A 16,361-nucleotide genomic window follows, 5' to 3' on the forward strand; every position below is an offset into this window, starting at 1 on the left:
TTCACCTGACGTCCCGCCCGGCTATCAAATTATTGAACAACCTACCAACATTATATATCTACCGGTCAAGAAGAGTAACAATCGCATACAAAACATTGAATTGCGCATTGTAAACGAGCACGGTAACACGGTGAATTTCCGAGGTGAAAGCATTGCACTTCGTTTGCATATTCGTAAAAAGTAAAAAAAGAAATTGTCCACGATGGGACAAACAATAAGAAGACGTGATTTAAACTTGCAACTATTTAATTAAAAATTATAAAAAAAATACAAAATGTGTATGACACGCAAACGGTCTTGTAGAGATGTAAGTAGGTATTGACAGATATACGATGATGTGTAGTTATTTTTGACACTTGATCCGTGACGTCGCTCTACTCGTCCGGTAATCGTGAAGCGTTCCGTTTCGCGTGAACATTCTCCCCGCCCTTGAAAGCTCCTGAAGCTTTCAAGACTCTGCGTCATCTGGGGACGGGAGTAGACAGATGCGGTTGATGGCTCGACGAACTGTGCCTCGAGCTGTGGAAATATCGGCGACTCGAGGGATGCCATCAGTCCCTGGGAAGATTCGTTCGACCCTGCCGAGGCGCCAGTTGAGTGGCGGCGTGAAATCCTCCTTTAGCAGAACAAGGTCATTTGGTTTGAGGTCCTTGCATCTGAGCTTCCACTTCGTGCGCTGCTGCAATTCAGGGATATACTCGGAGCTCCAGCGCTTCCAAAAATGCTGTCGAATCTGTTCAAGACGCTGGAATCTGTCGAGGCGATTTGTGTTGGAGTCTAATAGGCACGGCGACGGTAACGCAGTGAGGGGCCTACCTATCAAAAAGTGTCCCGGGGTAAGAGGAGCGAAATCTTGGGGTGATGAGCTCAGAGGACAAAGGGGACGGCTGTTTAGGATGGCTTCAATCTGACTGAATAGGGACGATAGTTCTTCGAACGTTAAATGGGCATTGCCCAGGACCCTATTTAAATGATATTTAGCAGCTTTAACACCGGCCTCCCACAGCCCACCGAAGTTAGGAGCGTATGCTGGAGAGAAGCGAAATTCAATACCTTTGTTGGCCGCAAAATCGATGATGCCATCCGTATTAAACTTTAGAAATTCATTGATTTCCTTTGCAGTAGCAACAAAATTCCTACCATTGTCGCAAAAGATTTGTTTAGGTTTGCCGCGACGCGATATAAACCTTTGGAGGCACAAGGTAAAAGCGTCTTTTGACAGCAGACTGACTGCTTCAAGATGAATGCATTTGTATCGGAAGCAAATGAAGATGCAAAGATATGCTTTTGTTATCTTGCATCCTCGGCCTTTGCGGTCAGTAATTAAGAATGGACCAGCAAAGTCAGTTCCAGTTGTGTAAAAAGGGTAGTCGGGAGTAACTCTCTCGGCGGGCAGATTGCCCATTTTATTAGTAAGAGTCTTGCCTCTAAAACGCCTACAGATAGAACAAATATGGTAAGTACGCCTGGCCAGGTTTCTTCCACCTATAGGCCATATGCGATCCTTTATGGCACCTAACAATAACTGTGGTGCAGCGTGAAACAATAGCTGATGCTCTTGTCGAAAGAGCAACTTAGTAAAGGGGTGGTTCGCGTGTAAAATTATAGGGTGCCTTTTGTCGAATGTATATACTGAAGCACCTGCCAAGCGGCCACCAACTCTAAGAATTCCTTGGGTATCAAGAAAGGGATCAAGAGAGATAATATTCGATTTGCGATTAAGCGTCTTTTTGTCCTCTAATAGCCTTATCTCGTTACCAAAGGATTCGTTTTGAGAAAATTTGACTAGAGCGTCAAATGATTTATTTAATTCATTAACTTGGAGGGGACCAGATAGTTTGTTGTTAGGCTCTCTGCAATTGTTGATGAATCTATAGACAAAAGCTAGAGCTCGTTGTAATCGGCAGAGTTTAGAAAAATTTGAGAATTGAAGGAAAGGTTCCATGATTGCGACTGTATGCACCTTCAATTCTGGCAACTCTTGCGGATCCTGCTTGGGGGTGGAACTCAGCGAAGGCCAAGATGCTTCAGGGCCTTGCAAGAAGGTAGGTCCTTGCCACCAAATGGAACAGCCGCCGATGCGATTCGGTTCAACGCCGCGAGATAAAAGATCTGCTGGGTTTTCCAAAGTGGGAACGTGGCGCCAAGCAGATACGTCAGTTAGTTCTCCTATCTCGCTAATCCTGTTAGCAACAAACGTTTTTAATTTATTTGAGCTTGTATTTAGCCATGATAACACGACGCTAGAGTCAGTCCAATAGACATGACGCGATATTTGGCAGCGGAGGGCGTCAGTCACTGTGACGCTTAATTGGGCTGCGAGAAGGGCGCCGCATAATTCTAGACGCAGAATAGTGACAGCCTTTATGGGTGCGACGCGACTTTTAGCACAGAGAAGACGCACTAAAACTCTACCCTCAGCATCTATAGATGGGAGGTAGACAGCCGCGCCGTACGCCTTTTGAGAGGCGTCACAGAAGACGTGCATTTCTACAGATACGTAGTTGTCAATCAAGACTCGCCTAGGAATTAACAACTCAGAGATGCTACTAATGTTGTCAGCAAACTTCTGCCAAGATGACTGTATGTCTTGAGGAGCAGGATCGTCCCAATTTAGCCCCAAAGACCACAGACCTTGAATGATAAGCTTAGGTATTATTGTGCAAGGTGAGACGAGACCAAGCGGGTCAAATATTTTAAAGGTTGATGAAAGTATACTCCGCTTAGTTAGAGTTCCGACTTGGTTCATTTCAATGGTGAAGCGTAGAACGTCCACTGATGGATCCCAGTCAAGACCAAGGGTGTCAGTGGCAGCACTGAGCATCAGATTGCCCTCGGTGTTGTTGGCTTCCGCAGTGAGTATAGAAGGTAAGTTGGACCTATATTTTCTTAAAGGAAACCCTCCTGCGGCCAAGCTTTGAGAGACAGACTTCTGAATAAAGCAAAGTCGCTCTTCATCATCATGCCCGGTCAAAAGATCGTCGACGTAGAAATCCTTCTGGAGGATGGTTTTTACTAAAGGATCTTGACACTCCTCACCAAGCTGCCAGATGCACCGAGTGCTAAGAAAACTAGCGCTAGCGAACCCATATGTAACTGTATTAAGTCTCAGAGTTCGCAATGGTTGTGACTCGTCATCACGCCATAGTATGAGCTGCAGATTGCGTTGGGACTCGTGCACCAAGACCTGGCGGTACATTTTTTCAATGTCTCCGGAAAGCACAAAGCGATATTGCCGAAAACGGATGAGAATGTTGAAGAGTGAATCTTGTATTGTAGGCCCTACCATTTGTAGGTCATTTATAGAGAGTCCAGAGGAAGTGCGCGCCGAAGCATCAAAGACAACGCGCAGTTTTGTAGACTCGCTTTTTTCCTTAATAACAGGATGGTGGGGGAGAAAGAACGCATTTGTAGGCCTTGGAATGGTCGAGGGAGAAAGATGGCCAAGTTCCTCATATTCGTGAATGAACTTGGAATAACGTTCCTTGACTTCTGGCTGCTTCCTAAAACGTCGTTCTAAGTGGAAAAATCTTTTCTTGGCTGCATTGTAAGAGTCACCTAAGCAGTCGGGCTCGTCTTTTAGGGGAAGTTTGACAATAAAGCGCCCGTCGTTTGAACGTTCGGTAGTTGCGACGAAACTTTGTTCGCACAAACGTTCCTGCTCGGTTAAAGGTTGTTTTTTCTGAGGTAGGCCCTCTAATTCCCAGAATTTAGCGAGTTCGTCATGAAGGTCGCTTGTGCGAGCAAAGTTGCAACGAATCGTGGAATTAGATTGAGTATTAAACTGCTGCTTGGGACCTACGACTATCCATCCAAATTTAGTGCTCCATAAAATAGGCTTGTCATGTCCTAAAGATCGTTTCTGAGACCCTAGTATATCCCAAAAGAGGTCAGCACCTATGAGAATGTCAATTTGGGACGATTTATTAAAGCTAGGATCCGCAAGTTCGAAGGGAGCTAAGTTCAGGTGGCTGATGTCATAGCTGACTTGTGGTATAGGGTTAGTTATCTTTGATAAGACGGTGCATGTTAATATAGCACTGTACGAATTTCGTGGAGATTGAACTTCGACAATACAACGATCGACCTTGATACTAACTTCAATGTCACATACACCTTCAATCTTCTGGGTGAGATTGTTAGGAGTGAGAGAAGTCAAGCCTAACTTTTGCTTAATGTCTTGAGTGATAAACGACGACTCGCTACGGGGATCAAGTAGGCAACGCGCGGTAACTACCTTTTTTGAAGTCGGGTTTACCAAATTGACCAAAGCCTTTGCTAGTAGACCTTTAGATGGGGTTGGCACATTCAACTTTGAAAGGTTGGCCTGAATGGCATCATCACTAGCCTCGGTTTCTTTGTGCAAGAGTGTGTTGTGACGTTGTTTACATAAACGACAGGTCCCTGGCAACCTACAACGTGGCACTTCATGCCCTACTCTCAGACAGTTGTGACATAATTTTAGAGTAGTTGCCTGAGCAAGCCTGTCCTCGGGTGATTTGGCCTTGAAAGACGCACAGTCAAAGATTCGATGCTCTCCATCACAAATCACACAGTGAAGTGGTTTGGAACCGGAAGGTTCACTGGTGTGAGCCACGAAGGCTTTAACACTAGGCTGACTAGGTTTATACCGCTGCGGTAAAACAGGTGCGTATGGTTGGCGCTTAAATGACTTGTCCTGTTTATTCCGCTGAACGGTTTCAAGGACGTCTGCACGACCTTTTAGAAATGAATGAAAATTATCTAGCGTAGGCATGTCCGCGAGAGAGTTTTTGTGCTCTTCCCATTTTACACTCGTGGCGGTGTCCAATTTTGACGTCATCATAAAAATTATCAAGGTGTCCCATTGGTCTACGGGCTGACCTAAAGTCTTGAGAGCACGCAAGTTCTTACAAACATGGTCAACAATATATCTAAGACTCTTATCGGACTCACGCGTGATAGGTTCCAAATTAAATAATGATTTTAAATGATTGTTGACTAATTGACGTTTGTTGTCATATCGTTCGCGCAACAATTTCCACGCTTCTGGATAATTTTGGTCAGAAACCTCTAAATTACAAATCACTCGAGCTGCCTCGCCCTCTTAACACGAATTTAAATAATAAAATTTATGTATATTTTTAATTTTATCGTTATTATGTATTAAGGAGTGGAAACTTTCCCGGAATTCTAGCCAGCGGTAATAGGTTCCGTCAAAAGTGGGAATTTTTATAACATGGAGACGAAAACCCATAAGATCCCGGTCAGCGCTGTGAGGGTTGGTCGCGGTTGAGTCGTACACAGTTACACACTATCACGATCGGGGTTGCTACGCTTGTATTTATCTAAAATATCCCGGGCCACGGCAATACAATGGTAGAAATCTTGTTCGATTAAATCCCGTTCAGTCAACTCCGTGCTTAATGTGGCTTCATTTAATATTTCGACATCATCTTGCAATGCCTCAAAGTCCTTAAATAACGCTTCAAAATTACTTAATTTGCAAGCTAATTTGCCAATTTCCACTGGTGAAATAGTATTGTCCAGTGGCAATGTAGTTAGGTAATTCTTAAATTTAGTTAAACGTCCTTTAATCGAACTACGTTTTACCAACAATTCCCTTAAATCGCTCATAGTAACAAAGTTATTAGCAAAGTAGCACTTGCAAAAAAGTTGTTTACTTGTAATGAATAATAGGCATACGCTCGATCCTCGATCTGCTGATGCTGCAGTCAGGCTGTGGTAGGCGAAACCGGCCCTTAGTAGCAGGCGGTCGGTGACGAGAGATGCACGCTGCGCGAGCGCTCGAGGATAGGGAACCAGCAGTGCAGTAATGCTGGAATAGATTGTTGAAAATATATGAGTACCTAGGAAGCGTTATGTACCTAGTTTGTGCGAAAGGCAGGTTTAGTGAGTGACTATGTGAAATAACACTTTAAATCCACTATAAATATAGCGAAAAGCAAATAATTAAGTTATGAAGTGTAGTAGTGCTATTGTTTACAATAAGAAATCACTTAATTATCGTTTGTACGCGTATAGATTAGCTATATAGGCGCTTAGTGTTTGCTATGATCTATAACGGTATAAATTAACTTTGCGTGTTTAATACTAGAAATGTTCGATAAATAGTGAATTTATATAAGTGATAGTGGCGAAAATGGATAGCTAAAATGCTTGAAAATGTAAATGAAGTGGCTGGTTGCGTGAAAGTAAATTTGACAGCCCAAAGCAAGTGCAAAGAACTAAGTTCTCGATTCTAGCCAGATCGAAGCAATAGTTAGAGGGAAGGAGAGAAAAGGAACGGTCTCACTTTTTATCTAGGTGAACCAATGCTGCGGTGCTGGTAATCCGTTGCTGGCCGGCTGGTCCCGGTGAGTCCAAGTTGTCCTTTCAAATAGTCCTTGTAGTCCTCCGAAATTAAGAAACTCGATGTTTGCCTCGTAGCTCGATCGTTCTTCGTGTATACAGGATGAGCAGGGTGGTAGACTGGGCCTTTGTAGACTTGGTTGGAAATTCAGTTGCGAGTGCTCTTCATTTGACCTTCTGCTCGCCGTTGTCCGATGCAGTGAATTTTGTAGTTCTCTTTCTGTGTACGGTCGCCAGATTTGTCCACGATGGGACAAACAATAAGAAGACGTGATTTAAACTTGCAACTATTTAATTAAAAATTATAAAAAAAATACAAAATGTGTATGACACGCAAACGGTCTTGTAGAGATGTAAGTAGGTATTGACAGATATACGATGATGTGTAGTTATTTTTGACACTTGATCCGTGACGTCGCTCTACTCGTCCGGTAATCGTGAAGCGTTCCGTTTCGCGTGAACAGAAATGATTATTCATAACAATAAAAGCCTTGGTAACATCACCTCTACAATTAGTCGAGATCCTGCTCTCGTTGAGAGAACTACTCATCGTCGTCGTCAGCGCCAGTCACTACAACAACCAAAGAAATTGAATAGAGAAAATAGTGCATTTTTACAGAGTATCGGTTTTAAAGTATGTCCTCGTCATCTATATTAGACATTGGTGAGAAGGTGTTATTCGATGATAGAATAGAAAGTATTGAATTTCACCTGTACACTCCGTATAATGACTCTTTCAAAAATAACGACAACATCCACATATCAACCGGCAAGATCTAATCCTACTACCGAGTCAGAGTCAAATATTTGTGGAAGGCACAGTGGAGAAAGGATGTCTACTGGTCAACAACGGTGCTGCATTTTTATTTCAAGACATTCGTTATGAATTGAACGGTGTGGAGATTGATCGAGCGAGAAACTGCGGTATCACGTCCACCATTAAGGGACTAGTCTCATACACCAAGGAAATGGACCATAGTCTTCAGACAGCGGGGTGGGAAGTCGGTGCTAAAAAAATACATGACAAGTTTACTATAACTATACCACTATCTCATTTCTTGGGTTTCGCCGAGGACTATAAAAAGGTTATTATGAATGGGAAACACGAGTTGATATTAAATCGCGCCAGTACAGATGTAAACTGTTTAGATTTAGCACCCGTTGATGCGGAGAAGGTACCGCAACCGCCGATTCCAAATGGTGAGATTGAAATTAGTCGTGTCACATGGAGGATGCCAGTCATAAAAGTATCTGATAAGGAGAAACTGCGTTTAATGTCGTATGTTGAGAGGAGCATACCGGTTCAGATAGCGTTCCGCACGTGGGAACTGTACGAATATCCCATACTACCTGCCTCACAACGTCATATTTGGTGCATCAAGACTAGCACTCAGCTGGAGAAACCTCGCTATCTCATTGTTGGTTTCCAAACGGATCGTAGAAATGACAAGACCAAAGATATGAGCATATTCGACCACTGTAATCTTACCAATTGCAGGGTGTATTTGAACGCACAGTATTATCCATACGATCCCTTTTCGGCCGAATTTAAAACCAACAACTATGCGCTCTTATATGACGCATTTACCAATTTCCAACGGTCGTACTACAACCGTGATCATACCAGCCCTCAAGTGAATTATGCTCATTACAAGACACAGTCTCCATTAATAGTCATCGACGCGTCAAGACAGTGTGACAGCTACAACTCGGGAGCTGGTGCTATTGATATTAAATTGGAAATGGAGTTTAAGTAGAATGTGCCTTCTAACACCACGGCATACTGTCTAATTATCAACGATTCACTGTTTGAGTACAACGCTCTCACTAGTACCACACGTAAAATAATTCAGTAGACCATTGACCGTCCTCACTTGTAAACGTGTCTTGGAGCTCTTTAATAAAAAAAATGAATTATTCATATATTTTTTCACCTTCTTACACACCGTCGATTGATTGTTCCGGCGGTGATGGTCCCGATTGCTGTGAGCTGAGCAAGAGTGTCTACAATCTCAAACGCTGTCCTGCTGGTGCAAGTGCTCTGATTGAAAATATCCATGTATACTTGAAGTTGCAGTTTATTGAGGCTAAAATCAGACTAGATGCCTGTGTCAGTTTTAATGGACGATAGGAAATCACCTGTGAAGAAGGGAATGCAATGTTTGCGGAAAAAGTTGAAGTCATTGGAAACTTCTTTCATAACCCAATGAGTGTTTCACCAGAGCTGATTTAGTGCGATCGTCTTCGGATGTGTATCTCTCCAGTACCGTTACTTTTACTCACCTGTGACGACGACAACGAACCCATGACAAACTCACACCCCTTGGTGATTAACCACATGGAATGGAGCCATATCGAACATGTCGTGGAGTGTATTAACGCACGTATCGGATACTTGAACAAAATAAAGTCTACCTACGAAAACCGTCTCAACTTTTTCAAGAAACATTTCAAGATATATCACCCCGTAAATATTCAACAGGCACGCAATATTATAGGTAGTTTGTGCAATGTCAACGATATTGTCGACTCTGAAATCAAGTGTTATGCCGCCGATATTTTGTGTAATACCTATATTTTCCATTGAATCGGTTAAATTTTGATGAAAAATAAAAAATAACTAAACTAACCCATCTTCTTTTATTTCACAATACAAACTTCCAGAGAATACTTAACTTACCCGATGACGCAATATTGAGTCACTCTCAGTCGAATGAAACGTCGTAAGCGCCGTGAATTTCCCGGCGGTTACACGTTTAGGTCACGAGATTCACACCCCGCTTCTGTAACGTCGTAAGCGCCATGAATTTCACGTCACTTACGACGGTTTGATGTTGCGATGACCGGGGGGCCGCCACGCATCACGCGACATCGACCTTGATGGCGCACCTGGCCGGCGAGTCTCCCCCCCCTACGCCCCGCCGCCCGCTCCGCCATCTTGGTGCCACCTGAGTTCTACACACAAATTATTCATAACCAAGTGTTAAGGATGTTGTTAAATTCCCATTTTGAGGGAAATATCTATATACTGGCAACACGTTTTTGTATATGTGTGTGTGTTGCTGAGCTTAAAACACGAGCCTCCCACGCACACATCGATCGTGTTTCGGCTTCACTTTTGGCAGGTTAGCCGTATGGGGACTATCTGTCTTAACTATGCGTTATTAGTTTAAGTTTATGATGAACAATTACAAAAAAACGACGTTTTCTTAAATCGTCAATTTTTTATCTCTTATTTAACTATGCAGTGCTTCTGGTCTCTCGCACACAGGTAATAATGATTTAAAATGTAAGAAGAAGAAGAAGAAATACATTTATTTAACATCTGGGTAATAAATAACACACAAAACAAACCCAATTAACGCGGTTTTGGCAACTCGAAGAAGTTAGCCATAAGTCGTCTCACTATTCACCTGAGGAGAAAATGTGCGAAGAACATTTCATTGAAAATACCACGCGGCTAGCCGACGGACGATTTTGTTGCACAACGGGACTTAATCGCGCAAAGCATTGCATGCTATCATTGGAACGCAGAATTAAAACCAAGTCCTCATTTAAAGGTTTATATATTGATTTCATGGCAGAGTATGAAAGTTTGGGTCATATGTCGCAAGGTAGGCACTAGGCAGGTCTCAAGGGAAGAAAAGGGTTATTATGAACCCCACCATGGAATTTTGCGTGATAGTTCCACGACAAAGCTCCGTGTCGTATATAATGCTAGCAGCCCGTCTACCTCAGGTATCAATCTGAATGACATTCCGATTATCGGACCCACTGTGCAAGACGACCTTCTGTCTATCCTTATTGGATTCAGGCAGCACCGGTACATCATTTCTTCGGACGTGGAGAAAATGTACCGTCAGATATGGGTGCATCCTGACGACCGCCACCTTCAAAAAATTCTTTGGCGCAGTTCGGAGACCAAGCCACTATTAGTGCACGAGCTCAATACTGTCTGCTATGGGACAGCCAGTGCTCCTTTCCTCGCCACCAGGTGTCTCAAACAAATAGGCTTGGATTGTGACGATGAGAAGTTCAAAGAAGTCATCGTTCATGATTTTTATGTAGACGACCTGCTGACAGGAGGAGGTGACCTTACTGCGGTGGAAGAGATTCGCCATAAAGTGACTCAAGCACTGTCTTCAGCAGGAATGAGCCTGCGTAAGTGGAAGTCAAACGAGCCTCGCCGTCTATGTGAAGGGGAGACCGAGGTGAGTTTTGACAGAGGAGAGTAAATAGTTGTGACTTTGTCGATTTTTTGGAATCTAATGACTGTGGAACTACGTGAAATGGCGGGCTCGGCTGACTCGTTAATTCTAGCTTGTAGTTGGTACGACGTGTCTTCAACATCTTTTTGGCATCCTTCAAAACCCTCTTTCGTGAAATATTCATCAATACGGTGATAGCCGTAATATAGTTTAATAAAAACGATGAAATTCGAATACCCATTAATCAACAAGACTTATACATTTAACCGCCCGCCAGTACCTTATATTTAGAAGGTACCGTCAAGGTCATAAACAGGGAAACAAATGCTGAAGTGAAAAACATTCAATTTAAAACAATCCATTTCTATTCTTGTTTCAAGATGTTCGTTACGAATTAAATGGGGTCGAGATTGACAAAGTGAAAAATGTAGGCATCACCACCACCATAAAATCTTTGTTATCCATGAATAGTATTCCGGACCTTATCTGAATCGTGCCGATAAAGTGACAGCGTTCTCCGTGGCATATCAAAGGCACTGATTCAGATAAGGAACAATAGATTAGGCGTTTGTTAGCAGTTGTGATGTAGGTATAAGTAGCTTATGATTTGGTGAATGAATTAGTCTAAGATTACCCATCATTATTATATTTATAGTATGTATTGTATAAATATTTAGTAGTTTATATATATTTTATTTATTTATGTAGTTTATATGTATAGTATTATTATTATTATTATAATATGTATAGTTTGCTTTTTTTATATTCACTGAATAGGTATATTTCTCTCTCTGCACCAATTGTAGATGTCTGTTTGGCCCTATGGTTGACTGGTAGAGAATGCCATTTGGCATTAAGTCCGCCATTTGTACATTTTTGTATATACTTTGTGCAATAAAGTTTAAATAAATAAATAAATAAATTACCAGTTAACGGTGTCTTTACTCAACCAACCCAGTTCCTCTACAGTGGTGACCCCGACGTGATCCCCGACTGAGGAACAAGAAGAGCACGCTATTTTTGGACGGTTGAATACAGCAAGTGGAGTAAGGTCTGCAGATTTCAATACTTACTGGTGAGAAATACCGACAAAGTTATCTCGCTGAGTTTGATTTCATTACACTGCTACCTACTGCGTAATTATGTCTCCAACGAGTCAGAGCAAATCTTCCAGCGGCGCCAATACCGACGTAGTGGAAATTTCAACAAAATCAGTGATGTCCCGCATTCTAGAGTTTTGGAGGGACCTTCCGCGTTTGTGGTTTACGCAATTTGAGGCAATTGTGGTACCACAGAAACAGGGAGATGACTACAAATACAACATGCTTATTGCCAAGCTGACCAAGGAGGAAGTTCAGCAGATCAGCGACGTTATTACCAACCCCCCTGCAGACGACAAGTATAAATAAATAAATAAATAAATAAATAAATAAATAAATAAATATTATAGGACATTCTTACACTAGTCACATAGTCGCTCAGCGAGCTATGGAAAGGGCTATGCTCGGAGTCTCTCTGAGGTATCCCACTGGTTTATTATTGTAATTAGACCTGTATTGTCTGTGGTTATTATACCCTTTGTTCCGGAAGTACAAAACTTGCTCCGGAGCGGGCGTAGATGATATGGACACCTCTTGGTCTTTTGCACCTTGTATGGCATCTTTTAGCGAGGTGTATCCTCGCGAAGCTATAATGGTACTTAGTTTGTCATTTGGCAGGCCTTCCGCGAATTTATTTATTGCCATTTTCTCATTCAACGATTGTAAGACCGTATATGCCTCTGGTTTCCCATTGGCCTGTGTTACTGTGAGGTTTACAAATAAATCCTCTAACTCTTGTCCGTATCGCTCGATTGACCTATTCCCCTGTTTTGCCGTAAATAGCTTGGTTTGTATTGCAGTTGCTGATTTAGTCGATAAAAGACGGAGTTTCATCTCATCAACTAAATCGCTTACACTGGTATGTTTTTCGGATATTCTAAGTTTAGCACTTTGTGTTAAATCGAGTCTTAATACTGAAATTTACCAATAATTGTGAATCTGAATCTTTTATCATCGTAGAGTACAACTCTATGGCGTCTATAAGTTGTCTAGTGACGGCCTCTGAACCGGCCATAGCTGGTAGCAATGCTACTGCTGTTTTCAGGTTAAAGCTGTCATTTGACGTCATTGTGACCTGATCTTTGTTGTCTTGCTCGTATTGAGTTATAATTTTACTGTAAATTTCTGCTATTTTTGGACAATAAGACTGGATTAACTCACTGTCCTGTATAGAAATTTCAGATTTTTCTAATTTAGAACTATATAGGTCTATATATTCTTCGTACTGATTATATAATAGTTTTACTTGCTGGAGTTTACCTTGACCATTAGCCTCTTTTCGGCGTTTTGGTCCTAATTTTGTAATATCTTCCTGTAGTGATTTTAATTGGTCATATAACTTTTGAATATTGGTCTTTTTGGACCCCTTTTTGGATTTGGATCTCTTTATAGACTAACTTAACCTATGACTAAAAAAATACATCGAGGTACTACGCCCATGCACCCACCGCCATTTAGACCTCTCTCCGACATATCTAACTTACATTAGTAGCGGGCAATGTACCCCCGTAAGTACTCAGCCTCCTTGCGGATCATCCGTGGTCCCATAGTCTAATAAAACATGGTCTTCTATTCCCACAGTGACACAGGCCTACGTCACAACAACATGGCCGCTATCGCATATTATCATATAGCACTGTCGCATGATGACGTAGGCTTGTGTCAGTTAGGTGACCTAGAAAAGACGGGAATGGAGTACCAGGCGGAGTATATTATTATACCATGCGTGGTCCAAAAGGAGCCAGTCACAAGCCCGGATAAATAAGGAGTGAACTAGGTCATGTTGTCGTCTTGAGGGTAACCTCATCATTGCAACACGCCCCAACGAACCCTAATCCAAGATTTAACTCATCGTGCCGATGGATGCATGGCTGAGAGGGAGCTCAGTCGCGAACGATAGGCTTCGGGTACCGGGCGACACCCGTTGTATTTAGCCTTGTCTTCGCACGCGGGACTCTGCGTAGATGGACCTTATACTTCCCTAGCTTCTCGTGGGAACAAAATGGAAAGTAAATCAAAAAATGAAAATAAAAAAACAAACAAAAAACAAACGACCTCCTTAGATGAGACGGCACATGCTAAAGCACTAAGGAGGGCGAAACAGATAGGGAGTGGTTCGGCCCAGGAGGAGCCATCGAAGCTGAAGAGGCCACTGAAAGCCGGGGTACCTACCGGAACCCCAGCCCAGGTGACTGAACCGGAGACGATGAAGCCTCCAAAAGCTGGACCCTCTAAGGACAAACACACGGCAGCCGAGACTGGGACACCTGATGAACCCTCGTAGCAGGTCATAGATCCCGGCTGAGAGATCAGGTGCAAACCAAGAGGGAAGCCTGCCCAGACCGACACGAACGTACCCTTGCGGAAGCTTTCGCAGAGGAAGAGGCAGTGGCTACAAAAGCGAAGAGAAGCAGTAGACCGCTCCTCGGGGAAAAAACAGGAGGTTGACGCCCCGAAGGGACAGGGCGAGGGAGCGACGACCACTGCAAAACAAAACCAGGCGAAGAAACCAGAGGGGAAAGCCAAAAGGGCACGCGTGGATGAAACCATATCTCCTAGAGGCGATCACAAAAAACAGCGGACTGACGCCTCCTCTGGGCGAACCACCCTCCTCCAATGCGGCGGCAGCAGTGGCGGACCTGACGGTGGCGATGACCAATGATCGCACGGGCAGGCTGATGCAGCAGGACGCAACAGAGATGGAGAAGAAAATCGGGGACGCCAACTACCAGGTGGCTATCGAAACCGATATAGACACCGTAGCGGAGGCCCCAGCGTTCTCGGGAAGACCCAGCTTTGTGGATGGGTACCTGAAGCTCTGGTGCCAGGACGCAAATACCAAGCGTGGCTGATGAGGTGGTTGGAGTCGGCCACCCTACAAAACGGAGACCGTCTAGTCGGGAAGAGGGAGGACGAGATGGTCAGAAACACAAGGTGCGGCATTCTGATCCCGTCCCTCGAAGAGAACCTGACGAAGATGGGAAGAGTCCTGAATTTCCGAAACCCATGGGCTATGGTGAGGAAGTGGACTCTCCACCAATCAATCCCCCTGAAGAAAAGAGCCTGCACCCTACTCCTGGTGGGTATACCTGAAGACGTCGTTCCAGCGGTGATGGAAAAGGGAAGGAGGCTGAACTACCTATGTGGGACAGTCTACATCCGTTTCCAGCACAGCGGAGGGCGCTTCAGGGATTCTCCACCAGAGAAGAACACACCGGAGGAGAACACGGACAGAGGGGAGGACAACCCAGAAGGAAACACACCAGAAGCGAACACCCCCTCTGCCATGGACACCGACTGCGCAGAACACCACACCTCCGATATCGAGGAAGGCATCCTGCTAGACTCGGAGGACGAGGATGGGTTACCGAAGGGGATTAGGTAGTCTCCTGGACCTAAAGGGAAAGGTAGCAGAAGGAGCTTCTTCAAGTGCTGCATTCCCACTGTAAGGTCCTCCAGGTTAACCTCCAGCACAGCGAATCTGCAACGGCTCAACTTCGAAGATGGCTGGAGGTTAACCCAACATCTATAGTACTGATCCAAGAGCCGTGGATCAGAAACACACGTATAAATAAACGGCCTCTGTAACACCGGAGGTAATTTAATTGCGAACAAGAAAGTCTCGAGCTGGTCATATCTGCCCGAATCGAATATCTATAAAGGCCCCACGCCTCATGCCAGATGCAGTTATATCCTAGAATCATGCGCCGGGTACGTGCATCGGCCCGCGGGGTGTGATGCGGGGTGTGGAGCGGGAGGGGGAGACTCGCGCGGCCAGGTGTGCTCGTCAAGACCACGACACCTGCGCACGAGGAATGAATCAAATATAGAAACCTATACACTTCTTTTTTAATTCGGAATGAGGAATTGCGTAATAATGTGGCCCGCCTAATGGTAATCAGTCACCTTAGCCTTTGGACGCCTGCAACTTCAAAGGTGTTATTTGCGCGTTGCCGACAGCAAAAAGATCCAATAACTTTGTGTTAAAATATGGGGCATATATCGGCGTTTTTTTTAATACCACGTCTGTGGTTTATGATTGTTACGTTGATGATTTATCGTTCATGTCGTTAACGTCGTGTTCCGTTTTACGTATAAGCGGAGATGTTCTTTCTTGAGTATATATTATGAAATTGAATCGAGTACTTTATCTCTACTTAAAAACATTGTGGCATTTGTCCGACAGTATGTAGCCTGTTTGGAGAATTTGTAATAATTTTCCAAGACAATAAGACGATGTTTTTATGGTGATTATTGGAGAAAAGTTACGAGTGAACTTGAAATTAAATTTGAAATCATTTGCTATAGAGATTTAAGATAACGATCGAAGAGTAATAATCTTCGTTAGCCATTTCCTTGTCTGAAGTTTGCCTGGAGGAGATCGCTGTTTGGCGATGAGTCCGCCTGTTGTTACGAACCTACCGGTTTCTATTTGTCCTCGATCCTGTACCATTTTTTGTAGTGAACGATGAAACATTTTTATTGTTTTTATTAGATGCTAGTAGTTGGGCTAACACTATCGAGATAATATGAGATCCCTGATTACCTATACCTACTAATATTTTGTCTATTTTTAAACTAGAGTTTTGAATGAGGTATTTAAAAGCGAGTATTTTCAAATTACGAAATTGTTGCTTTTTATAGCCTGTTGTGGAATCCGTTTTTAGTATAGTACTTTAAAAACTAAAATAAACATTAAAGT

The 16,361-nt window shown here is 43.3% G+C and overlaps 2 protein-coding genes and 1 pseudogene across 2 annotated transcripts; 2 read left to right on the forward strand and 1 right to left on the reverse strand.

Moving 5' to 3' along the window:
• Window positions 1-255: 255 nt before the first annotated feature.
• LOC134805956 (uncharacterized) lies at window positions 256-2,062 on the reverse strand. Its single transcript, XM_063779136.1, has one exon. The coding sequence runs from the start codon at window positions 1,943-1,945 to the stop codon at window positions 449-451; it is 1,497 nt and encodes a 498-aa protein (XP_063635206.1). The 5' UTR covers window positions 1,946-2,062; the 3' UTR covers window positions 256-448.
• A 5,380-nt stretch (window positions 2,063-7,442) lies between these two features.
• LOC134805961 (uncharacterized) lies at window positions 7,443-8,108 on the forward strand. Its single transcript, XM_063779140.1, has one exon. The coding sequence runs from the start codon at window positions 7,443-7,445 to the stop codon at window positions 8,106-8,108; it is 666 nt and encodes a 221-aa protein (XP_063635210.1).
• Window positions 8,109-14,199: 6,091 nt separating this feature from the next.
• Window positions 14,200-15,260, forward strand: LOC134805962 (uncharacterized; annotated as a pseudogene).
• Window positions 15,261-16,361: the final 1,101 nt, after the last annotated feature.

The sequence above is a fragment of the Cydia splendana genome, unplaced genomic scaffold (assembly GCF_910591565.1).
Source record: "Cydia splendana unplaced genomic scaffold, ilCydSple1.2 scaffold_94_ctg1, whole genome shotgun sequence".
Classification (NCBI taxonomy): Eukaryota; Metazoa; Arthropoda; class Insecta; order Lepidoptera; family Tortricidae; genus Cydia; species Cydia splendana.

Bases quoted from the DNA above. Each gene is read 5' to 3' on its own strand.
- LOC134805961 (XM_063779140.1), top strand. From the start codon at position 7,443: ATGAATGGGAAACACGAGTTGATATTAAATCGCGCCAGTACAGATGTA.
- LOC134805956 (XM_063779136.1), bottom strand. From the start codon at position 1,945: ATGGAACCTTTCCTTCAATTCTCAAATTTTTCTAAACTCTGCCGATTA.